The 26,664-nt window shown below is 39.9% G+C and overlaps 1 protein-coding gene across 1 annotated transcript; it reads right to left on the bottom strand.

The window, feature by feature from the left end:
- Positions 1-1,784: 1,784 nt before the first annotated feature.
- ccni (cyclin I) lies at positions 1,785-24,747 on the bottom strand. Its single transcript, XM_084383021.1, has 10 exons — positions 24,510-24,747; positions 22,817-22,976; positions 11,710-11,844; positions 9,369-9,443; positions 9,071-9,211; positions 7,583-7,711; positions 7,285-7,386; positions 4,622-4,778; positions 3,999-4,225; positions 1,785-3,688 (listed from the first exon to the last, which is right to left on the bottom strand). The coding sequence occupies exons 2-10, from the start codon at positions 22,928-22,930 to the stop codon at positions 3,482-3,484; spliced, it is 1,287 nt and encodes a 428-aa protein (XP_084239147.1). The 5' UTR covers positions 22,931-22,976; positions 24,510-24,747; the 3' UTR covers positions 1,785-3,481.
- Positions 24,748-26,664: the final 1,917 nt, after the last annotated feature.

Here is a 26,664-nt window from a genome sequence, read left to right as displayed (position 1 = left end):
CTGGCGAACAGATTAGCACACTGCTTCCAGGAACACTGGTCAGGTGATCCAGGTAACACAATTTCACCTCAGCTCCACGCAGCCAAGGGGGCTGGGGTCCTACCCCCTCTATCGTTAGCAACTACATCCTGGAAGCTGATTTAAGAAAAAGAAAGAGAACAGTAAGATGGCAGCTAAGCAGCAGCAAACAAATAACACACAGGAGACGCTGCAGACAGGGGGCCTGAGACAGTGCGTCGGCCACCACATTGCCCCAGCCTTTAATGTGACAAACGTCCAGTCTGTAGAATGCAACGACGAAGCCCAGCCTCTGGTTGGGACACTGCAGCGAACTAAGAAGTGTTCACTGGTTGTGGTCACCTGTCTGTTGACATACTGGAAGTGATAAGTAAAACTCACAGCCACTGCAGTGTGGGACAATAATATTTTCCATATACTATTGTGTGTATTTAGGAACCTTCAGCCTGGGGATCACTGTTTTTCTGTCACATTGAGAGTGAACTAAAAGGAGCCATGGTGTGTTTGTCCTCCGTCAAATGACCAACTTGAAGAAGACCTTGGTCTGCTGCAGTGAGTTGTTATTGCACAGAAAAGCTAAAGTCTCAATATGTGGTCAGTGAGATTGATGTTTGTACATGCTCCAAAACAGATCATTCCATTGACAAAGAAATGTGTATGACTTTTGGCTTTGCAGGAGGGGTGGACTCATCAGTCTGTCAGTCCACCACTTTGGTCCAGACTGAAATTTTACAATCTATAGGATGGTATTTGTGGAATTTTGCAGACATCCATTTTCCTCAGATCATGCATGCTGACAACTCTGGTGATCCCCTGACTTTTCTTCTTGCTCCATCATGAGGTTCACATTTGTGGTTTTGAGTGTCTATTGGACCGATTGCCACGTTTCCCTCAGGATGAGCTGCAATGACTCGATAATCCTTTGACTTTTCATCAGGGCAGAATAGAAGAATAGCTAGAAACGCATGCTGTCTTGCATACTACAATATGTGACCGGTTTCAGACGGACATCCTGGTATTTTTGGCAGACTACATTTGACATACTATGTATTGGGGCTAGCTAAATCATTCCCTAGCACTCTTAATAATATGGTAGTATGGGTATTGGAATGCAGACTTTTCGTTATTTACAAGGTAGTACAATTTCTAAATTGATGGAAAGAGTCATTTATTACTAAACTGTGAGGTCCAGATTAAGGGGGATACTGTTTCTCCAGTTGAACTTCTAAATGTATTTTTTTTAGATCTATTAACCTCCATAGAGGCAGAAATCTCAGAAACACACATGAACGGATGCTAGAGCCAAAACATTTTCTCGCAATTTGGATGGACTGACTGTTTCAGCCCAGGCTTAAACCTAAATAACACAACTTCTGACATCCAGTGTTATAGACTTGCAATAATGTTCTGGCTCACATGTAAGCGAACAGCTGCCTGCTTCTGCACCCCTTTGGAGAGGTTTGTGTCCACCTGACGAGTCCAAGTTCAGTATTCACACTCCTTTATACCCTAGTTACATCTTTATTCTGTAAGTCAGTGGTTCTCAAGCTTTTCCATGTTAAGGATCTCAAATTAAACAAATTAGACCAGGGACTCCCACTTGATAAGTTTTGTCCCATTGTGTTACGTTCATGTTGTGACTTTCACCCCTCAACACTCTTGAGTTGTAACTTTTATCTAGAAACAAAAATTGTATTCTGTTGGATAAGATTCAAATGTATAACATGAATGTTTCTGTATGATAAAATGAAGACAATAAGCTTGCACAGTTTTCATACTCTTTATTTATTGGTGCCGCGGTGTGTTCAGGGACATGGAGCAGTCACCAGCAGCTCCCACAGCTGGAATAACAGAGCTTTTTGCAGGAATAAAAACATATTAAACAGAACTTCAAGAGATAAAAACAGAACATGTTGTTTTAGATTTCAAAGTGAAGATTGTCACTTGTCTCCTTCGGAAGCTCAGACGCCAAAAACCACATTTCTGTCTCTTAGCTTTATATTAAAATGCTTTTATTAACTCAAGGTTGTTGTTTTGCTTTATTAGATTTGAGCCTGTAAACTACAGTTTTAGGTCCCTCTAGCTGTTGTCATAGCAAAGAGTCCTCATGACCAAGACTTTTCAAGGTTTTAGATGAGGGCATATAAGTTACATTCAATGAACCAAGTTACATCATGTTGAATTGCAGCACCCTGATTGGACAACAATTACTGTGGGTCCTTCAGAGAGTGGGTGGGATTACGGTAACAGACTGTGGTTAACTTCACCCATTGAGAGCTGCTTTTGTAACCAATAATTTATTGTCTCAAGAGGACCTGAGCTCCAAAACAATCAATAAAATGATCATTTGACAGCCAAGACGCCTGCAGAGGGAAACCAGATGTCTCTGGTAGCATCAAAGAGACCTCTTGTAGTTTGTGGGCAAATAGAACAACCTGAGAAACTTTCATTCAGTCAAGCCATCACAACAAGCTGAGAGGAAAAAGGGGAAACAGGGATTCATAGGAGGGATCTTTAAATCAGCATCTCATTAACAATCAAATTGCACTTCACTAAAAAAAACAACTTTTTTCTATCTGGGCGAGTAATACAGAGAATCGTCTATGCAGAAACATTCATACATTTGATTTAGACTCCATGAAGATGTTATAAATAGAGATGAAAACATGCAGAGTGAGGAAGGAAAAGGGAACAGACGGAATGACAACATAAATATATGAAATGAAAGAAAAGAGTAAAAGATGTGAACAACAAATAAAAGTTGACAAACGATGACAGTTTCAAAACTCTTCCACAGCAGGACAGAGAGCGAGACACAGGGCTAGAGAAGTCAATTCTAGGTTTTTTTTCAAGGTAACTTTTCTATTTATAATTTTTTTTTTTACTTTTGTAATACTGTATTTGTGTTCAACAAATATAATAATTAATAAGATCGTAGTAGCAGCAGCAGGTTTTTTATTTTTTGAATGTTTTAATTTTTTTTGGGCTCTGTTTTCCAGCTGCAGGGGATGATGGGAGCTGACTCAGGCCAGCTGAACAGTTCAGGGTCACGCTGGGGTCATTTGTTCTGAAACCAAAACCATCTTAACCACTGAAACCATCCGTGTCACTGCTTTATCCGTTTCCTTACATCAATATTTTCTTGTTTTTCACCAAAATCAGTGATGTAACAGAATTTTTTCTGGCAACTCTGATGGGCAACGTTTCCTGAGGAGCTGCCTTTATATTGCTTCTTTATGCAGATGGGAACACTGAATTAAATCTCTCTTTCTCGTACTCTGTTGCCTATTGCTGAGGGAGGTGCCCATCACTTTTACCAAAAGAACAGCCTAAATGTCACCATTTGATCAAAAAGACTGAATGTAGTTTGAATACTTTGATTTGAGGAGCTTATTTTGACAGTGAAACAGGAAGATGGGGTCAGTGTAAAGATGGTTTTGGTAAACAGGTTGCTGTTTGGTCTCTAGGAGGCACTGACTGGCTGCAGAGGCGGGCAGGGGGGTGAGCTGCCTTCCTGCCGGGATAACAGGACACTGCAGGCACCCAGACCTCCTACTCCTCCTCCTCCTCCTCCACCTGCTGCCCCCTCCTGGACAGCGATGGTGGTGACGTCTTCATTGTAGAGGCGTTTGATGTCATCATAGAAGTCATCCACCTCCATCTCCTCCACCTGAACACACAGGCAGTCTTACTGTATATTGTGACTCCGGGCTAGAGCTGAAACTAACAACTGTTTTCTTTATCACTCAGTCTCCAGAATACTTTCATGACTAATCAGTCAATCATTTGGTCGATAACAGCTCAAGAAACAGTGAAAAAAACAGCACACATTTACATTTCAAAAGCAGAAAGTTTTTGCTTAAATCAAAATCAAATCAATCAAAATTGTTGCAGATCAATTTTGTGTTGATTGACTAATCATTTAATTGATTACTACACAAAGTTTTTGCCGTTTTTTTTAAAGAGAGAGATAGTGTTACCTTGCGTTTGGTGGAGGCCTTGCAACGCAGTGTGACCTTCTGCAGGTGGTTAAGATGGCGGAGGTGTCTTGGTGGAGAGAGTAGAGCTGGGATGTTGCTGTTGGTAGAGACGGAGCTCCAGGGCTGTTGGCTCCCCTCCTCCCCTCCAGCAGTTGTCTGTAGCTGGGCAGGGCTGGCGGTGACGAAGGTGTGGTCCCTGGAAGACTCGGTGGTAGAAGTGATGATCCCTGGAAAGAAAGGAATTACAGAAACTTTACTACCACCACGAATACTACTTACTGAAAGTTCTCAAGTAAAAGTCAATATGCAAACAGTAAACAAACAATACAGATGCAGCAGAACCAGGGATATTGTCTTTTTTATTCCATACATTCTTCTTCTTCAACAAAACCTTATGCCTACATTCCCCACAATGCAGCTCGACTGCTGAGAGTTCGGTCAGAGATTCTGGTGTTTTATGCTAGCAGCGGTTAATGTAGCCTCGAGAAGAGATGAGGAGGGGGCTACAGGGGTCTGGTAAGCTCACTTCTTTCGAACTTCACATCCCTCTGGAGCCACAAAAGGCTTCATACAATGATTTTCACAGATGCAGTAGAACTCCCTGACTTCCCCTTTGAACATACCCAGTGTGCAGGAAGGGAGCGTGGGGTCCTGCTGAACAGTGGTTTGGCTCTGCAGGGGTTGGTAGATGTAGACAGTGTTTGGAGGCAGGGAAGCTCTCAGTGTGGACAGACTACGAGCCACTAGCTCTCGACTCCGAATCAACTCAGAGCTGTCGATCTGAGAGAGAGAGGCAGAGGAGGAAAGAAGGACGAGGGAGAAAAACACAGGAGACAGAAGATGGAGACAGCATGTGAGCAAGACATATATCGTCTGGCAGCTACAGCATTACAGCCACAGAAAGAAAATGCTGGAAGACTAAACAACATACAGATGATTTAACTATTCTTTGAGCCTCACCAGTGCCCCATTCTCCTAATCTAACTTAACATGGCTAACATTATGTTATCAAGCTAAAACCTAGTATATGGCTAGACTGTGTCTGATCATTGAGTGGATGTGGCCAATTCATTAGTGAGGTAGTCAGTGGTAGAGTTTATTATTTGAATTTCTGGATATATAATGCTCATGTGCAATTTTCAGTAGTGGTCACAGTAATATTTTGTGTCAACGTTCACTGAAGTAGCAGATCACAATTTATAATGCATTTAGTCCAAAAAGGACTAACGCACATGTCGGAGTGAGTAAAAAGACGTTACATTAGTCTTCAATCAAAAACAGTAAAACTGATCATGAGCCAGGTACGGAGCACCACACTGCGGGGCGCTCTGTCTGGACAGCCCGGTTATGCACCGAAAGGAAGCAGGCAGTGCTCCCCGGAGCTACCGCCTCCTGTGTGTCCCACGCAAGTGAGACAGGAGACAAATAATAATGTCAATAAAGGGGAAAGTCTCACAACAAGTTAAGTAAAGTTTGGAGCCTTATTTCTTTTTTTTTGGGCATCACTTTATACCATTTTCAGGGGTAAACTGAGGGGATCGGAGGGCCTGAGCGAACGCAAGGGTGAGTGACAAACGTCAGACAGCCAGGGTTGTCTGGCATGCTCCACTATCCCTCTGGTTTGGGATGCCAGGTACCACAACACATATCCCATACAGAAACTTAGAAACAGCCATTTGATTTGTATCACTATGAAATCAGGAGGTTAGCTGGAGAAATTATAAAAGGGGAGCACAGCAGGAAAAAGAGTTACAAATAGAGAGAGGAGCAAGCGGAATGTTGGCAGGTACGCCCCCTGGTGATGTAATTACAATTTGCACCGATTATTTGAAAAGGCACTGGCCAACGAAACACAAAGACTCGACTTCCTGCTCACTCACTCAGTCATGGACAAATGCGTTAGTGGTGCCGGCTCCACTGTTTCAGTCCAGCCAAAACAGGTGTGCTCTTATTTTAAATTAAAGGCAACAGGAATAATGAACCTTAACCACCCATATCACCCATACCTGGCCGATAAAATGAAACGTACCAACATTTATAATAAAGCAATTGTTTAACAAATATGCAGCAAACTGAATTCTTATACAATCATGCTTTCTTTTTCTTTTCTTTTTAATCTATATTTTGCCTGTAATGACATAATTTACCTGCTACCTCCAATTTGTTGATATGTGTTACTTTGGACAGACAAATGGGCACCACCAATAGTAGGCCTTTTATAGTCAAAATGATAAATAATCGCATTAATTGTAAATTGCTGTTCATCAAGTTATTTACAGAAAAGAACAAATCAATGACAGTTATGTAACATGGAACAAAATGAAAACATTGAAAATGATAATGAGAGGCAACTAAAGCCACTTAACCTTCCCTTTGTATTTCCTTATGATTAAAGTGTGTTTTAAAATGTCCTCCAAAATAAAACAAAAGCAGCCCATAAGTCGCTGTGTTTAATGTGCAGAAGGTGTCTGAATGAGTTTGACAGCATATTGTTTGGTCTACATGCAGTCTAATATGCTCTATGACTGATAATATCTCAGTGTGGTCATAACCAAACTATTTCACAGCAGTGCCATCCTGAGGGTCAACACACTCAATGTCTCGCTCAAAGCCAAAGTGAGAGACAATAAACTTGAGGACAAACATGGAAGCACAAGTTATTGTCTTTCGGCAATGTCATAAAACTGTGAAAGCAGACAGAGAGGGGGGGAGCAGCAGCTGCAGAGAGAATCAACCGTTGCCTTCAGGTCCGGGGTAAGACACCAAAAAGGGAAACTTGAGGTTTCTGTATTTTTGCTCTCCAATAAAAAAATTGTTGAATTAATTTCTCCTCGTGCTCTCCGACAATTTCTCCAAATCTCATCTTTCCCCTCTGCTGCACTGAGACCTCATGTTTAGCAATTTCTGCTTTACTTCCCTTGCCTTCTGTTTTCTGTTTGTCCTTTCTCAACATCCTTGTTCACCCTGTTCAAGTTGTGTGTTTTCTCAGACCGTCAGCTTCAACTTAAGGAAATATTTGGTACAATATGTTGTTGTTCTTCCATTTAAAAAAAAAAAAAAAAGTGTCTACAGGTAACAGCTGTTGATCCATTTTGGGGAACTAAGTTAAACTTGTCTGGAGTTTCCTCTTTGCTCTGGTTTTCATAGAAGCTCAATCTGGGCTTTCTGTTGCACTTCCATCAACACTGTCCTCTGTTTGCTTTGGTTACACCATCCACACTGAGCATTCAGAGCTTCTGACCAGCCACAAGTTGCCACTAATAATAAAACAGGGTCCATCTAGTACCTGTGCCTTCCTAAGCAGGTCGATGGTAAGAGCCAGCCAGTCAGGACAGCAGGTCTCCAGCTCCAGGGTGATGAGGGCCAAGGCCAGCATGGATCCTCTGAGCTACAGGGACACATAAAGAACAAACTTCAGACATGTGACGAGTCAAGATATATTAAATAAAATCTGCGACTCAGAGGGTGACTTGCCTTGGTGTTAAAAAAACAGAATATGCTTTAATTGACCACTGTTACATAACCACAAAAGAGCAGAGATATTTATGGTGCAGAGTAAATCGTGTATGTGTGTGTCTCTCTACCTGTATGAGTGTGTGGTCGGCCAGACAGTTGTAGAGTCGGCGTGTGAGCAGGGCAAGGTGCTGAGAGCGGTTCAGTCCCAACATGGAGTCCAAAAACCCAGAACGACACGACAACACCATCGCATGGAACTATGGGAGAGTGAGAAGAAGAAGAGGGGAGAAAAATAATCATTATGAGTCACCAATTCAAACATTAAGATGGCTGGTAAAGAATTACATTCTTAAAGGATAACTACCGTTTTTTACAACCTGGACCTTATTTCTAGCATAAAATATGATCATTTACTCACCCAGATAACTTTGGTGTCATTTGAAGTCGTTCGGACGAAATTAGATCCAGTGTAGCATATATGTAGGTATATCCATATAATGCGAGTGACGGGGCACTGAAACACAGCCTCTATATAACGCATTATCTGCCACGAAACTAGTTCATTTCACCAATATTTTGTTACGATATGCTAGTGCTATTCCCCTCTGAGTCCGGGCTCGTCTGTTATCAACATCCGGGGTCAAACTAGCAGTAGCAGCTACAGGTAAACAAGCCAGGCTGTCGCAGGTGCACGCGCAGCTCAGAGATGACATCTTCCAGGTCAGAGGTAGTAGATCAACCTACAGACCCCGGATGTTGACAATAGACGAGCCCGGACTCAGAGGGGAATAGCACTAGCATATCGTAACAAAATATTGGTGAAATGAACTAGTTTCGTGGCAGATAATGCTCATAGAGGCTGCGCTTCGGTGCCCGGATCACTCGCATTATATGGATATATCGGCGCTCCACTGGATCTAATTTCGTCCGAACGACGCCAAATGACACCAAAGTTATCTGGGTGAGTAAATGATCGTATTTTATGCTAGAAATAAGGTCCAGGTTGTAAAAAACGGTAGTTATCCTTTAAGTAAAATTTATACATTTAAAAGTAATACATGTTTTGTTCCATTTTTTTTAAATTTCAGAATCAAAGCAGAATGAAATCCTGAACCAAACCAGACAAACCAGACTGAAAGCAGCTGATCAAAGCTGTGAAGCTGCAGATTGTTTTTTTCCTTATCATTTTATTTTTCTAGGAGATGATAAAGTCCTTGGTTATTACTGGTCTGCTGTTATCACAAGTACAAATAAAATGATACAGCAAAAAAGATTCAATTATCCATCCATGGTCCATAAAAATCCATGATATGAACTGAGCATTGTCTGTGAGAATGACCCATAAAGAAAACAAACTGTAGGAGGACAGGCAGTAACGCTTATTGCCACCAGGTATCACTGATTAGCGATCGACAAACTCAAACAGGCCACTAGACTGTTTGGATACATATTTCCAGTATCAGCAATTTAATGATGACAGGCCTTAGAACATGGAAACTGTTTGAGTATTCAACAAATAAGCCATTTAACAAACTTAAAACTTTGCAGGGCCCTGAAATGTAGTGTAGATCTTGTCAGACACATTGACGGTGTGTGTGTACATTAGACGGACTTACGATGTGCAGGAAGTCCAGTGCTGTGGCGGTGTGCAGATCCCAGTTCAGTTTGTCCAGGATGATCTTCTCCATCCTCAGGATCTCTGATGGAGAACAGCCACAGCTGCTGGAGACAGCCAGCTCCTTCAGAGAGGGCACACGCTGATAGAGAGAGAGAGAGAGAGAGACACTTAACACACACACTTAACTGAGCTGTCCCAGTGCTGTGAACTCCACATATCTGATTTAACATTGAATACTCTTTGTTGCAGATTAATATTTATTAGTGGTATGTGTGTGATGTGTTGTTTGTGTTCACCTCGTCCTCCTCACAGGTCTTAGCAGCCAGGAAGAAGCAGGCAATGGCGATGCAGCGCAGGTACTTTGGACGGGCCTGAAGACAGACAAGCCCATCAATCAGTAAATCAATAAATATTTACTTTACAGCAGAGTGCTGTACTTCCAGTTTGGTGGACAAAATATGTATTATGTTATTGTTTTGGGTAGAACATTTCCACTATGGCTGGCAGATGAAAAGGCAGACCACTCTGTCTCCTTAATGCCCCTGTGCACCCATACAGGTGTGTTTACTTATGTGACCTGATTAGAGCTCTTCTCAGGGCTTTGGCCATGTACACCAGTTTCACTATGTTGTACATTGTATGAATGTATGTGATAAAGATTCTTCTTCTTCTACAAACTGTATCACCGCAAATTATCACCGCAATTCAACAAACCCTAAATGTGATGAAGAGTTGGTAAGACAGACAGGATGACAGACACTTTTCCACGTATGGATGCAGTATTCTTTTTTTCGCATATAAGATGCTGAAGACACGACCTGCTACAACATCACTGTTGTTTGGACCTGTAATGTTGCTTTGCGGGTTGAAGTGTGGGACACTTTTATTTGATGAGTGAAGGATCCGTTTAGCTGTCAGACTGTGAACACCATCAGACCGACACACTCCAGTTCCACGCTGCCGGCTTTTCCATTCACATAGACGCTGCCTTGCCTCTGCTGCAGCTCTGATACCTCCTCCGGGTGCGGATCAGAGCAGCCAAACTGTCCGCATCTTTCATACATGGCGAGGCTGAGTATCGCCGCATGATTCCCGCATTGAAAGGGCAATGTGAATGGGGCTAGTGATAAGCTAAGGGGGTGGAGATTAGCAAACAGACAATTCCCACCTTTTAATTAGTAGATTATTTTCACATGAAGCCTGTAGCAGAATGCAGTGTTTGCCGTAAATTGGTAACAGAAACTGAGGACTCATTAGGGCTTTTCACACTCTTTCACTCTCTGGGATAACTTAGCCCCTATTCACACACAAATTGTTAACCCAGGGCTGACTTAAGCTCAATGCTATATGGTTCACACTGCATGTACACTAGCCATCCTGGGTTAAATGTCCGATGGAACAATCAGATCTCAAGATTCTAGATGCCGGGTGATTACTGTGTTTACTTTAACCCTGTTTCACACTAGCACCATTTAGCCCTGTGTCAAGTCAATTTTTAAGGGACAACCCCACAAACTCAGGGCCAACCCTACTCTGCAGCAGGGCCAGCAAGTCCTAGGTTAAAGTAGGGGTTAGCCCAATTTGGAATGGGCCAGCATTGTCCAAGTGGGAATGCTTTCTTAGCTATCTTCTTGGGGCAAACAGCTAAGAAGGTTCTAAGAATGCTTTTAGCCCCGGGCAAGGTGCAGTGTGAAGGCTCCATTATGTGGGAACCTGAACTTGTATAGATTTGGACAAGTCTCTACATCCAGTGCAATGCAAGTAAACACCTAAGCAGGGTTTGCATCCATACATGTGATTTTTGGTATCTGTCCTGCTGTTGAACACTAAATTGAGACATACTTATGGAAGTTACTGGGTCATGTTGCAGAAACGAGAAAGAACAGTTAATGGGTTCAGATAAAGATAACTTAATTAAAGTCATAAAGGTAGTTCTAATTAGTTCTTTGAGCTTTGTTTGTATCAAGCAGCACTGATCAATATCCACTTCAACAGCACTGGTTATCAATAATGCCTACAGCGCTATTTGTTTCAGACTACTGAAAACATGAATCAGCGTTTCAGTGGTAATAGATGGAGGGGGAAAAAAGGAAGCAGAAAACATGCGTCAGCAGTCTGTTCTCTATTTCAACATCGGCAGTTAATTTATGAGGTAGCAAAGATCACAAAACTTAGGTTTGAAACCGCTCACACACACACACACACACACACACACACACACACACACACACACACACACACACACACTTATCAGAAATACACAGAGTCCTGGAAGATTTTGTTCCTTAGCTAAAAACATTAACTTCCTGTCTGTGGGGTGCTAATCTTACAGGACATTGACAACTGACACTTCCCGTTCCTGTGTAAACGCAGACCGTCACCTGGTAGGAAAAGCCTTGTCATCATTGTTGTGAAGTAGTGAAAATCAAGACAAAGCTATCAAGCAATCACCTCCTGCAACAAACCAAAAGCAAACTAAAGTCTAGTCTGAGGGGTTCTGATTTGAATTAAAAGCAGAGACAGAGGTACTATTTTCTATTGTTTTGAAAGTGAATACTGTATAAGCAGCTCTATTTGGTAATTCTGCTCAAAGAAACCTCAGTATTAAAGCAGTACTGGTGGTACTCGTATTTTTACCTTGATGGGAGCGAGAAAGCGGTCCAGGATACTAACAGCTAACACCAGGGTCTCTGGGTACAGCTGCAGTCTGCCATGGAGCTCCATCAACCAGCGCACAGCCTCGTCCCGCTGGGCAGGGGTGATGTCTGTATCCTACAACAAACAACAATGTTAACAACAATGTTAACAACAATGTCAACTGCAATGGGGTTGTTTGTACTGACTACTGAAACATTTGATCTTGTCCATGTTTTCCTGAAGAGGAAGATAACTGGCCAGCTGTGGCAAGATCACAGAGTAGTTATTTGTTATGTTGAGGAAAGAATCTTTTCTCATGATCAAGACAAAATGTTTGTTATCTCAAGATATTTCATCCCTAAACCAGAAACATCCCAGGTATTGATTAGATATTTATCTTTTGCATGTATCTTTTTGCAGCAGTTTCCTATGATATATGACAAGAAAAGCAGCATGTCCTCTATTTTGAAAAGCTAAAATCAAAGAATGTTTGCCTTTTTCCCCCCACTATTTTTGCTTGAAAAATAAATGAAATGATTAATAATTAATGAAACAGTTGGAAATTCTTGTCCTTTCGATCGATCTTTTTGCCTGTCAACCCATATTTTTTGCCTGAAAATAAAAAATAAAAGTTGCAATAAATAAATGTAAAAAATCTGTCTCAAACTACTTGTTGCCATTTCTATTGATACATAATGATCCAAAAGCCAATTCCACAGAAAAACTCAGGTTTACAATGTACACAATGGGAACTATTCCTAGTCAAACATACGAGGAAACAAACAAAGAGGCCCGGAGTCCTCAGGAGTTTCTCTTCTCTCTTTAATACAGCAAGGTTATCTAGGGGCAACACTTGGCCTGGTTTCCACTACAGGGCCAACAACATTTGAACATTTTGATGCAATTTATTTATCCTACTGAATCACCTAGTTTGAGATATTTAGTGAGGACCATGGGGAGGCCTTTGTAACTGACATACTTACATTAAAAGCACAAACAGGATCTACATAAACCAGCCTGTAGGGGTGTGACGAGATCTCGCGAGATTAAACTCGACGATATTTCTCGTCGCATTAAAAATCTTTCTCGCGAGATTTGTGAGCTATCCAAACTTCTATTTTTGACCTGCATTTTGTTGCATCTCGCAGTTTGCCGGTTTCAGTTTCTATGCAAGTTCAATATATGAAGTTGATTCTGCCGCTGAGCCACAACAATCTGCGTGTAAGTGGAGTGAAAAGCTTTTGGCCAGTCAGAGCGCTACATTTTAACACCCTCGCCCACCTGCCCCTCCGAGCCAAATGAGTCACACGTTCAATTTAATTCAGTGCCTCAAGCAAGCCAGGGTGGCCGGATAACCGATCCCTCTTCGCCCGCTTGCTGTCACTGCTAATCGCGAGTTTCCCCGACGGTGTTGTTAACCACTCGTCAAAGTTACTGTGTGTGTGTTGCAAATAGTAGTGTAGCGCCAGTTAAAATGAATGAAGCTTTTACTGGAGGTGGTCTGAAGTATGGGCTGGGCTAATAAATCACTCTTGTAGTTTAGTTCAACACCGTAGTTATTTTCCTTTATTCGGTTATCCATGTGATGCTTGTTTACCTTTCTCAATCAATTTACTGTCCATTCGCTCCTTTTCCGTTTACCAAACCCTTTCAAAATAAAATACATCCGTTTAACAGGAAGTGTCAAACTAAAATATCTAAAATAATACACAGTAAATAAAAACCAACATGCACTATGTTGGTGTCCTTTACAAGTAGGCTAACTGCACGATGCAGAGACATATACAGCACCACCACAGCTCGGTACTCAAATCAACAACTGCACCTGTGAAGAAAACACTAAGAATTAAAAGAAAACACTAACAGGCCAAAACATTTCAAAATGCATGTGCAACTCGATTAAATAAAAGTCTGTTGGTCCAGTCATATATTTTGTCATTGTAGTTTTCTTAAAATCTCGTCTCGTCTCGTTCTCGTGAACACAATATCGTGTCTCGTCTCGTCTCGTGAGCCGAGAGTATCGTCACACCCCTACCAGCCTGACAACTTGACAAAACCTGATCCAAAAACATTACAGGAATTCCATCTGTTACCATCTGAACATGGAAATAATTCACCTGCTGATGTAACCTTTTCAATATCCATGTTATACTGTATGAAGGGTGTTTCATAACATGCACAACCTTTTAGTTTGTATACTCGGTGTGTTGGGCTGATTTTTTAAACTACAGCCAGGAGCAGGGAAAACCCTGCATCTGCACCATGTGTAATCAGATCTGCGTTTAACATACCACAGATACAATTCAGCTTTGTGATGAAAGTTTAAACACAGGTTTCTACAAGATATGCAGACTTTATATAGAGTTACATTAGAAATACTACGGTAAAATAACCCTATGGTATATATTGTAGCAGTTTTTCAGTCATAAACTGTGGTCTGCTCAATCAACAGAGACTAATCAGATTGTAGTGTGAGCTGTTGCATAAACCTTGATAAGGAGAGCAAATAAACTTTAAAAAAAAATCTCTGAGGTTATACCAGACCATCGGCACAAGGGCTGGATGATGCAACCACATCCAATATAATTTCATTCACCTCAAAAGGTCAAAGAAAAGTTAGAAAAGTTAGAAAATTACTACCAATCTGGGCTCCCTGAGAAAAAAACATTATGTGTTGAAAATCTATGTCCTGCAAAACTACTCAGTTGTTAACATGAGTAGCACTCACTCAGTAGCACTCATGGTACATGCTTGTTGGTTTTGAAAGAAGATAGAGGCCTGGGTGTTGTAATTACTTTGAAAGACAATATTCAAAAGCATCTGGACATACAAGTTACCAAATACTACCTACATTCCCCACATGAGGTTGGGTGGTGCCTCCTAATGTTAGTACAGTTTCAGTTTATTACTCATAGCTATTGTTAAGAGTAAACACTGACACGGTGGCTACTTTTTAAACGTCTGTTCACCCTGACAACAAAATACATATTTTCCTGCCTCCTCTTTGTGGTATCTAGCCATGCAGGTAGTAGGGCTACAACCAAGGACTTATTCATTATTGATTAACCTACCATACATTTTCTTGATTAGTAATAAAAAGAAAAATCAATCATTAATTAAAAAAAAATCTAATTTAATTAACTAAAAAAATTCCTAAAGCCCAGGGTGATGTGAGCAGCCGTCTTGTTTTCTACAATAACGGCCAAAAAGCCCAAAATATTCAATCGACTACAATGTAAGACAAGAAAAAGAGAACAGGAAGTTCACACCTTTGAAGGGCTGGAACCATCAAATGCTGGGCATTTTTGCTTTGAATTGACTTAAATTATTAACTGATTACAAAATAGTTTTTGATTTTCTGTCAAAATATCAATCAATGAATCGTTGCGTGCCTCACAGATAGATCTTGTTTTGGAATCTCTGTGCAAAGACATCATTCTCAATATAACTGAGGTGAGTGGGAATTTCATATGTGGTGTTTAAAGCAAATGACATTTGCAGAGCTCAACAATAGCACGTTTCCAGAAGGGTTGTAATACCCACAAGTCACTGTCAACGGATTAGCAGTCTGGTATGAATGGGTCAACTATGGCTTGAATACGTTCATTTGTGGGTGAAAGTGGTTTCATATAGATGATAGTTAGTATTCCCCGAAACAGCTGTAACACCAAATTACAAGATGCTTTTACTATTCTGCCAACCAACTATAGCTTTACTAAACCACAGACCCTCCATATAATTGCTGGTTACATGTCAGAATTTATGCTGACACAGGAAAACTCACAACCACTGGTAAAACTGACCAATGATGGTGTCAGTTTCCTGGCCATACAGGAAGATCATGTTAAATCATGATTTTTTGAAATTTCAACTTCAACACTTAAATTCTTATTTTTTTCTATTTCTGATTTGTCTTGGAGCTAAAGCCCCCTGGCTTAGTGAGTGGAATGCGTAATACTGGACTAGCAGCAGGAGTCAAAGGTCACAGTGCAACTGACCCTGTGAGCCAACCAATCTGCAATTTGACACCGTTCAGGCTCTCAGGTCTTAGCTGGCCAAACTAAAAACAACTGGCCTACATCCAGCCCATTTCCACTACTGGACAAAAAAGCCAAAATCTGTCAGTGACTTCCACTTTCTACTGCTTCTCTAAGTCAGAGCGACAGGAGGCTAAGCAAAGTAGTCCAGACATTCCTAAGAAACTTCCTTCAGCTCATTTTGGGGGGATCCTAAAGAGACATCTAGTCCTGGCAGTTAAGGGTAATTGGAGCATAGACAACACTTGCCTTGGGCACAACCACCGTCACTTTCCCAGACCTCCACACGACACAGAAGAGAGGTGTGTAAGCCAATAACAGTCTAGAAGGCCTGCACAATATAGGCAAAAGCTGCAATGTGTAACAACATTGTTCGATACTGCAAGGGCGATAGAACTTGGGATAAATAAACTAATATTGAAGTCTGCATATTTGCTATACAGTTTCTATGTCTTTCAGCTTTAATAGGTTCACTGATAACTGTGTTTGCTAACCCCACAGTCAACACTTCTGATGGTATGGTAATTTGATGGTAGCTGATGGCTACCTGGGGCTGCATTTGATTAGCCAAATGGTGTGAATACATGGCCCATGTGTCCAGGGCACCATCTGCTAGGCCAAATGTTTTCATGCCCAGTATGAATGCATGAGGCATGCAAATAAAACAATTTTTCAGATGAACATATCAAAACGCTATTTTGGAAGAACTAGGACTGTCTCTGTTGTGGAAGTTTGTCAGGAAAAAGATTGAGTCCCTTATGCAACATTCTCCACATGCAGCCACCAAGAAACTCAAAGAAGGTAATCCAGATACTTTTTTATAAAGTTATATCTGTCAAAAAGTGGTATGCTGTTGTTTAGGTCTATCAGCCAAAGGAATAAGAGGTTGGAAATTTTTGAGTTCCGATTTGTCTGGAGTGTATTTTACCCAGCAACACTACCATTGTTTATATGTCTCTGTGGGGACCGACTGCCTCCTTGACCTCAATAGTTTACATGCTGTTAACTTGGCCAAAGGCACTGATAAGTGTCAGAACTGTCTCAATGCCGTCATTTACAGCCTTTTATTGGCCTCTTCATTATCAGCACAAAAGGTGTAAATAGGCAGATCCAGGGACTAGACATAACCTAGCAGGAAGAATAGGTTTCCATATACCCACATGACATTTTTGTTAGTTTTAGGACCCTTGTGGTGTCTAGTTAAGAATTCTTCATATTGATGTCAGCCAACAGTGGGCCATGGGGTTCATTTGGCTACCATCTTGAAATGATGCGAGTGGCAAAAAATGTAGATTTTCATAACTCCTAAGTCAGACAACATACAAAGAAAGGTTACTGACATGGTACAACCACTCTATAGTTGTGAAGCGCATGCAAATAACAAATGTTAGGGTCTGAACAATATCACTTTTGCTATTTTAACAAAGAAGCTGGGTTTATTTGTATATACACTACTCAGAATTGGTTAGGGATATCGAGATATATTAGTGTTTCACTTGATTGTTTAATTTGTTCACAAAACAGAGAATTTGTATTTTGTGCTTTGTGAATATTTTTGGTCCCCAAAAATAATGCGACACAGTTCAATCGACTTTCATTGCTTATTCATGCACATGCCCATATCCCAATATCCCTTAGTAATTTTGAGAAGAATATATCCAGTGTCTCATTAGGCTTTTTCTCCCACATCGATGGTGGTTTCCAAGCCACGTCAACCTGTTTGTTCAGTTTACTCCTCTACTGTTCCTCCATGATATGTTTCAATTTGAAGATATTTTCCTAGAGATTAGCCCTCTGCTAATTTCATGAGGAAGTGAATTGAATTACCATTTAAAAATAACAAAAAGTAGTTATTGGATGGAGAACCGAGGTTTCCCTGATTAGCTAATGTGAAGACGATGAAAAACCAAACAACCACAGATGGACAACAGGAGGCTGATTGCGATGCAATGGTCAGATTTAACTAGCAGAGACATGAACATGTGGCAGTGACTCAGCAGCAACAGATCTGGATTAGCAATCAGAGATTATCCCACTGCTAATTCGATTTAACTTGAATAGCACACATTTAGATCACCTGTTCATCTGTAAATAACGTACAGGTAGCTGCAACAGTGGCACCAACAGAAACAGAATAGAGGAGGAGAAAGTAAAAAGCACAAATTCGACACATGCTGTATGTCCGATTTGTTAAATAACATGACTGAAAAAGTAAAAACGAATTCAAGCACAAACCACAGTCAGTAACATCTAACACACATTTCTTGACCATAATTCAATGTTGGGGTGACAAACTATTGCAGTTTATTTTTCTTGAAATTCTATGCGTTTCGGTTTATCCATTGTTGTAACTGCAGCACTGCAGGCTTCCTATATACAGATCAGCGGATAGGGATACAACACTGTAGATGCCATTAGCTCAATTGGCATGATTAGCTTGATTAGATGAGACCACAATCACTACTTCATGGGGCGTTACGGAGGCCACTGCAGCAAGTCCCCCGCAGAAAAATATGCAGGTAAATACTACAGTACTAATGAGGGGAGATGCAGGATGGAGGACAACTTAATTATTGTCAACCACTGACAGCACTAATGCAAGATGGTAGATAACATTATATTTCTTCTAAAATTGTAACAAAAATATTTGTTCCATGGCAAAATTGAGACAGAAACCAAATAAAAGTAACTTTTAAAAAATGGAAACTATTACAAAAAGTATTATAATTTTCCTCAATAAATAAAGACTTATGATAATGTTGAAGAAGGACAAATGGGATAATTAACAAATTAGTGTTTGAATACAAAGTAATGTAATAATATGCTTATATGTAAAGATGTAGCATTTTGATTTGATTTAGCTATCTAGATGTCCACTATAGGGAAGGGCTTTACTGTACAAGAAGAACTTCTATTTACTTCTTCTTAGGCCACTAGGATCTTGAAGTCACAGCCTACATTGAAGGAAATGGCAGGATTTCATTTTACTGTGATTACACATTATATGATTGTATGTGACAAATTAACTTGATTGACTATTATTGCCTTTATTAAACTGAATGAAAGCCCTGTTGATGTACATGTAAAACTATGAATATAATGTGTGTTGAGTTTTTAAGGTTTAATGATAATCCCTTGCCACATGATTGCTGTTACTTCATCTAACCAACTGTATGAGTACATGAACATTACACTCAAAAACCATGGTAGTTGATGTGTTGCTAAAACAGCCTCCACTCTTCTGATTTCTTACTATCCACTTGATGCTCATACCTGGCTGCAAGGATTTAATCCAATTCAGCCACAACACTATTAGTGAGGTCCACTGATGTTATTGAGGTGTTCAGGTCTGGCACACAGCTGGGGTCCCAGTTAATTTCAAAAGCTGTTGTGTGGGGTTGAGGTCAGTCAAGTTCTTCAACACCAAACTGATTAAAATTACTCATGTGCTAAAGAAGTGCTGAATGATTCAGGGTTTGAAGTAACTTCACAGGTATCTGACATCATGTCAGGACGCGCCCTCAAACTGGGTGAGACCAGCTTAGGGTGTGATAAAACTAACCATTAGTGACATCATTCAAGTACGTGAGCTGAGATGGGCAGACTGGGTGAGACCAGCTGAGTCTGGTGATGTGACGAAACAAAACGCCTGTGTTAGCTGAGTCTTTGTTCAGTGACTCAACATGTTTCCAACACATCACTCCTTCATGATGATATGCAATCTACTGTCGTGTCTGATGCATCACAGCTGGGAACAGACTACTTACTGCAAAGAAAATCTACATTACAAGTTGAGTCTCATAATATTTTCTTAATAAATCTTAAAAGAAGCTCTGCAAGCTGGTGAAACTGCATCACCTGTTTCCAAGAACAAGTCAATTTGTGTCATTAATTTTCTAAAATTTGTATTAATTCCTAAAACTTCAAGCTCCTTTAATCACTTACACTTAAACTGACTCTTGAACATCATTTGGCACCTAGAGTGTGGATATTGTCCAAGAACTGATGCAATTCTGTCCACACAAAGGGTAGCTGCATAAATGGATGTATATAAAAAATAAGTTAGGGTTTACACTTAAACAGAGGCTTCAACTTCATCCAGCAGTTACACTGAAGCCCCTTTCCCACATGCATTGTAACTCTGGATTTATCCAAAGTTTACCCAAAAGAGCTGTTTTTGTGAATACAAATGTCTGCATTACTTGTTCTGGACTTTACCCTGCAAGCTCTACAGTCCTAAGTCCAGGGGAGCCACATGTGTGAATAGAGCAGACAATTGTCCAGAGTGAATTCACAGTGAGCAATGAGCATGTTGATGACATGTAATCTTCCATGTTAGTGCTGGTCAAATTAGCTGTAACACTTACTCAAACACACAGCAAGACATGCGAAAAAGGCGTTAAAAGTGCTCATCATTCTACAAAACATCTGCCCAGAAAATTGTTCTGCTGGGTGTCTAGCATTTCCATATGGCTCATTCACACTGCTGTTGAAAACAGATCCAGAATGCTGCAGCTTTCCTTGTACGGTGGGATTTTCATACAGGAAGAGAAGCTGCTTCGTACTCTCCTCTGCTTGATTGTATATTAATTTCCATTCTTTTGATGATATTGTGCATAAGTCCAATTAGGGATGCAACAATATTCAATATTTTATCGAACCGTTCAATACACCCTGTTACACAATACACAATAATGTTTGCTCTTGATTGGATACTGCATATGTTTTTTATGGAAGGCAATTAAGATAAGTGTTAAATTTTTATAATAAGGTTTGTGGTTTGACTAAATCTCCTTTTAATTATTTTTACATGCAATATTGCCTTTGCTAGTGTGAGTAGTTTTATATTAAGATAGCGAAACCGTACCGTTACCGTAGCCCAAAAACTGTGATGCATACCGAACTGTGGGAAAACTCTACCGTTGCATCCCTAGTCCAAATACACAAAGTATTTATAATGACGCAAAAACAGTCATCAATACGGAGTAGCCTGTAGCCTCCTACCAAGTTGTCACCCCTTGCACAAACTGTATGGAATATTTCTAACATGTGTGAACACATGTGAAACACGTAATCTCCTGTTGTGTAGTGCATTTTTGAACAACCAAATGTAGACAATATCCTGATATGACTCTGTGGATATTGTCCGGAGTTCATATGTGAAAGGGGCTTTAGACTGATCAATTCATTTAACACTCGACTAAAACTGTAGCTCATTCCATTTTAATTGTTATTGGTAAGGGTAAAGGTAGATTTATTGTGATCTTTTAAATCATAAGGACTTAAAAAACAAAGCAATATTTGAGTCCTGCTACATCTAATTTGGAAAACGAACCCAATAGTGGAATATATTAACAATTCACTTAACCATAAGGCGTCAACATTTTACAACAACTCAATTTATTTAACTAGTAGTGAATGAGACACTTTGAGAATAATCTGGCAGAGAGACCTTGACTGTGAAATTGACATTGAAACATGGAAACAGATCATGGCAAATAATGGTAAATATATCAAGGAAGCCAGAGGGAAATGTATTCAGTATAAAATTTTACACTGCTACTATTGGACACCAACTAGGCTTTTTAGGACAGGACTAATAAGTACCAATAATAAGTACCAATGTTGGAAATGTAAAAAAGAGATGGGCACCTTTTTGCATCTAATATGGGATTGCTCTATGTTCAAACCATTTTGGAATAACATACTGGAATATTTAGGGACATGGGCGGGAGTAACCCTGCCAATATCTCCAAGACTACGTCTTTTGGGAGATAAAACAGAACCACCAGACCTGACAAAGAGTGCATATTCAGTTCTAATGGTTGGGATAGCCTCTGCTGCCAGAATTATATTAAGACACTGGAAATCACCCATACACCCAACAATGCAGGAGTGGAAACTTCTAATGAGTGAGACAACATCATATGAGGTCATGTTGGCCAGGATAAGGGGCAAAGAACCTGGGACACTGGGGATTTGGGATTACTTTATGGTCCATCTGACTTCCAATTAGTAGCCTTATTATGACATTGTAATCAGATTTTCATACCATATTTGTTTATTACTTTTATTTATCTGTTTAATTATTATAATTAACTGTTTCTACTGTACTTTTTTTTTGCTCAGCTTGTACATTTTTCAATTTTCACATGACCTGTGACCAGGACAACCCATGCTTTAACTGAAATCATTTTATGATCTGACCTTCTCTTCTTATTTGGCTTCTTATTTGATTTCTGTAAGCTGTACCATATGAGCCATTGTTTGTCATATTTACAAATAAAAATTTGAATTACAAAAAAATTATTTGGAAAATGGAGTGCTGATGATGAATTGAGGACCTGGGAATGAATTAACCTACTCCGTACGGCAGCGGATACTGTACTATTGCAACTTATTTTAGAAATTCTGTTTCAAAAGCCACATCTTCACTGCTTCAACTTCAGCTTTTGCCATACAAAAACTTTTCAAACGCTACAAAGACTTGACCTATAAAGTGACTGGAACTCTTGTTTCAACTGCAAATTTTCAGCAGCAAGCACATTTGCCCTTTTCTATTTGTTACAGAAAAAGTTTTTTATCAGCTAATGGACAAAATAAAACAAAATCATCCTGCAATTAGTAAAAATCATTAAATATTCAACTAGCAGCCTTAGTGGAATTCTTGCACTTGGTTGGAAGAAAGATGAAATTTGTTTTCTCCTAACAGTGAAATAATTACTTTGTGATCATTAAACAAGCCTGCTATGTCATGATCGTTACACAATTCTGTACAGACTAACTCGTCCTCTATGGTTTTCTATAAAATGTCACTGAAACTTTTACAGATGTTAGAGCTGCTGGAAACATCTGGCTGTGACATCACACTGTGGGCAACAACACCAAACTTCTGAATGAAGCAAGTTATTGAGTGTTAAAGTTTTGAAAAACCTGAGACCGCTGCAGTATGAATGCAATTATTTGAGCCTAGACTTCAGCACCCCAAACTGTAGCGCTTCAACATTTTTTTTCTCAGTGCTGACATGTATTTTTCCAATGAAATGAAGACACCAGAATTAAGTTCTTACCTGTGAGGAGGGCTTCTTTGGCACGTAGTTCCTCCACATCTTGGCTTCCCTAGAAGCTGCCTTTTCTAGAAGAAAAGACAGCCTCTGGCTTCCCCAGGGTTCGTAGAACTTCATTCTTTCTTCCCCTGGTTGAGCCTACCTCCCCACTGGATACAGCTACCTGCACATGGAAACAGCACATCAGAACATTGCATATTGCAACTCACGTAATCCATCAAAAAATAGGCGGGTTTGATTTATATTACACAAAATGAATGTAATGTGACAGTGTAGGTTGACATAACTTGATGACTACATAAGATGAATAAATGACATTTTCTCTTAAATCTTAATCTTTTGTGCTCACAGTTTGGTGCCCAAGGGAACAAACGGGTTGCATGTTCTCACTTTTTGCAATATAGCAAAGTTTGTATGCTATTACAACACGGGGCGTTGCGAACATACAGAGGTGTGCATGAGTGTAGTGTAGGATGTTGTAGGATGTGCAGGATGGACAACATTTAATGGAGGTGGCCTTTTTGGCTTATGACGAGGCAGTATGTATTTGCCAGCCCTCATCTCAGTCATTAACTATTTAAAAAAATAAAAATAAAAATGAGAGAAGTAGTAATAAGCGGTATGAAGATATATGACAACATGACAACAGAAATTTGTCAACTGTCAGTGAGTTATTTTGTTTGTATTGCGGTTACTTTGCCTTTTCTATCTCTAGGTATATTGGGTCGTTATGGACTATGCCACAAACCACTAAGAAGCTCTGCCTTACAGCAAAGTTGGATTTTACAATATTTTTGCAGTAATGTGATGAAGTTCTTTGATTTGTCAGATATTTTAATCAAAACCAGACATTCTTGTTTTAACCTTTAACAGTTCTCATTAGATTTCACAGACATTGTGTATATCAGAATATATATGGATTATTTATGGACACTGGGAATTCCATATACTTGAATATAAAATCGATACCCTCCATCCCTAGAGCAAAAAATTAAAATAATAAACAGTAATTTGTGGCTGAAAGATAATTTGTTCTGCTCTCCTATTCTGTTAATGATCGATCAGACTGTAAAGCTGACTGAAGACATTATCAGAGAAATGTTTGAGGTAATGTTTATTTATTCAGGGCATTGAAGATGCTGGAGATTGCATCAGTCATGTTAACAGTTCGCACTTGATTCAAACAGACCCTAAACACAAGGTTGTAATGTAACGTTGCCCATTTCTTTGAGAATAACCTTTGTGCATGCTGTAACCTTATTCAGCATTAAGTTACATAATAGCCCAGCTCACTGAAGTCTGACAGAATGAAATCCAACTACTTCTTATTTATTTGGACCAAGCTTGAACCTCCTTCGGGAGGTCTCATTGGGAACCACCGGGCCTCCCGAAGCAGGTGCATAGCCTAGCGTTTCCTTCCATTATTATCCTGAATACGACTATTACTGTGAACGGAGCTAATTTGACAAGCTGCAGTCGCTAGCAACTGGCTAGCCGACGTGACGTCGCGCACAAACTAGTACGCTTAAACTGGTATTTGGTTGTAAATAAATGTTGAAAACCTTGGCCACTAAGCTCCCCTCAGACATGTAAAATTATTTGGAGCGCGTTTACAGCGAAGCCTGCGCTAACATGAAGTAGGGACATTTAAATGGGTGACTCAGGTCCAGTAAGTAGTCGTAGCCCGAAGCCTTACCTCCCCTGCGAAGCGGAGAAAACCACAGTTGGATTTCATCCGGTCCTCTCAGTTCAAGGATAAATAAAGGGGTGAAATCGGGGACCCGTTTTTCTGTTTAGTCGTCCATCTTGGCGTCCATGGTGCTAAGTGTTGGGGAAAAGGGGTTGTTGTAAAAAATGTATAAAAATAAAAACGGAATATAGACTGGTGCGTCTACTTCCGAGGAGGGGACTGGGGGAAGAGAGAAGAGCCATAGGCTCCGCCCACCTCCAGCAGGACCAGAGCAGAAGGCCCAACAAAGAGCCAGGCCACACTCCAGACAATTCACAGCCAACATTTATTTGTTTCAGCCGGCTGCATTGACAGTATTATGTAGTCAATGGTTTGGTCAGTGTAGCATATTAGTTTATATTTACTGTATCATTACACATGAGATTTAACCAGGTACAAGCTGTGGTTTAGTTCCTAGTTCCCTAGTTAACTAAGCAGGATAGGCTAAATATTACATCATTTCAATTTATATGTTATATTAACATTTATATTGAGAATTCAAGCTATTTTCCTCACAGTATTAGTTTACCCTAAAATGAAAATGCATTCATTATCTGCTCACTCCCATGCAGATGTAAAGTTGAGTGAAGTTTTGTAGTCTACAAGTCCCCATCTACTTCAGTTGTTTAGGAGAATGCTGCAACGCTGTTTTGCTGTGAAGCTCCAGAAATGTTTTATGGCCTACAGTACGCTACCTGGCTGTATACCTGCATCTGCATAGTGGATAATGACTGAATTTTCATTTGATCCTTTAAGGATAGACACAGTCACCAGATGGCACCTATGAATTTCCCTCCATGTAGCTTTCATTCCAGCTCTTTTACTCACCTTTTAGTCATGTAGTTCTCAGTGTTGTACTGTATTGTGTTACAGGTAGAAGAGGCATTTGGAGGAAGGTAAATAACAACACGACAGATGCAGCTATGTCTAGAGCCTTCAAATACAGTGAGTATGAAAGGCATTGAATGCATGACTGATCTGAAGCTTGTAAATAGAGTACTGGCCATTACTTGTTTTAAAGAGAACTTTTTAAAAAAATTGAAATTTAATTTAATTATTCAAAATGAAACATTACTGCATTGACACAAAGACAGTAATTATAAGCCTGAGAAAATAAAAAAATAAAGTTTTGACTGTTGTGACAGATATTGGGTTATCAGGCAGTTTGTTCCACAGAACAGGACCAGTGTAACGAAAAACATCCTTCTGGATCTTACTGTGGGCAAAGCTGTGGGAGCATGTAAGCTTGTGTTCAAGGAATGACAATTTTATGGTTGGAGGAAGACATATTTGCGTATTTCCTGGTAAGGCCAGCGTCACCAGATGAGTCACAATTAGTTTACCAAAATGTCAAATGTATGGGGAAGTTTTTTGTAATTATGACTATGATGTAACCCTGGTGGTTCCTCAATTAAGCTGAACTCAACTAAAGACATATTTGCTGATTTTAAGGCTTGAAGAATTAACTTTGCGGGATTATGACAATATCTACATAAAAGGTTTTCTTAGAACATCTGTTTTATTTTATATAACGAACATATACAGGATGCAAAGTGTTGTCTAATCACTTTGACAATTAGCCTTGCATTTATATTTATGTATGTGTTTCCCTATAATGTTTGCATGAATCAAGCCCACAGTCCGATAAAGAAACTCTTTCAACATTCACAGACGTTATTTCTGATATTTATCATACAAATTGTTAAAGACAATAGTAAAACAGTCAAAAGACACTACGTAATGCTAAGATTGCGGTCAGGATTTTGTTTAGCCATGAACCAATCAAAGCATCCCATTTTGGGCGGACTATTTGAACATATCAAACTGCGGCTCGCTGATTGGCTAATGGAGACATCAGTCAACATCAGTCGACATCAGTCGCAACATCAGTGGTATTTAGAAGTGGATTGAACATTCATCATCGATCTCAATTACAAACATCTTGTTCATTTGTTAGACATTTAGTGGAAATAGACATTAAGTGAAGGCTTTAACTGGTACAGTTAGGACGTAAAGGTTTCTATTTCTCTCTAGCCTTTGCACGTAGGCCTTTGATTGGTTGCTGGCATGTGACGTCCGATGTGGGCGTGAGCGTTATGAACATCAACAAAAGAGAGGAGAA

Source organism: Pagrus pagrus, assembly GCF_965226575.1.
Source record: "Pagrus pagrus genome assembly, chromosome: 19".
Lineage (NCBI taxonomy): Eukaryota > Metazoa > Chordata > Actinopteri > Spariformes > Sparidae > Pagrus > Pagrus pagrus.
The sequence above is the reverse complement of the archived record's forward strand: the minus strand, read 5'-3'. Positions and strand labels throughout refer to the sequence as shown.

Coding starts and splice junctions, on each gene's coding strand:
- ccni (XM_084383021.1), bottom strand. CDS start 22,930: ATGAAGTTCTACGAACCCTGGGGAAGCCAGAGGCTGTCTTTTCTTCTA. Junction 7,387..7,582: donor CCGACCACACACTCATACAG/GTAGAGAGACAC, acceptor GTGTCCCTGTAG/CTCAGAGGATCCATGCTGGC. Junction 4,226..4,621: donor GCTCCCTTCCTGCACACTGG/GTATGTTCAAAG, acceptor CTTTCTTTCCAG/GGATCATCACTTCTACCACC.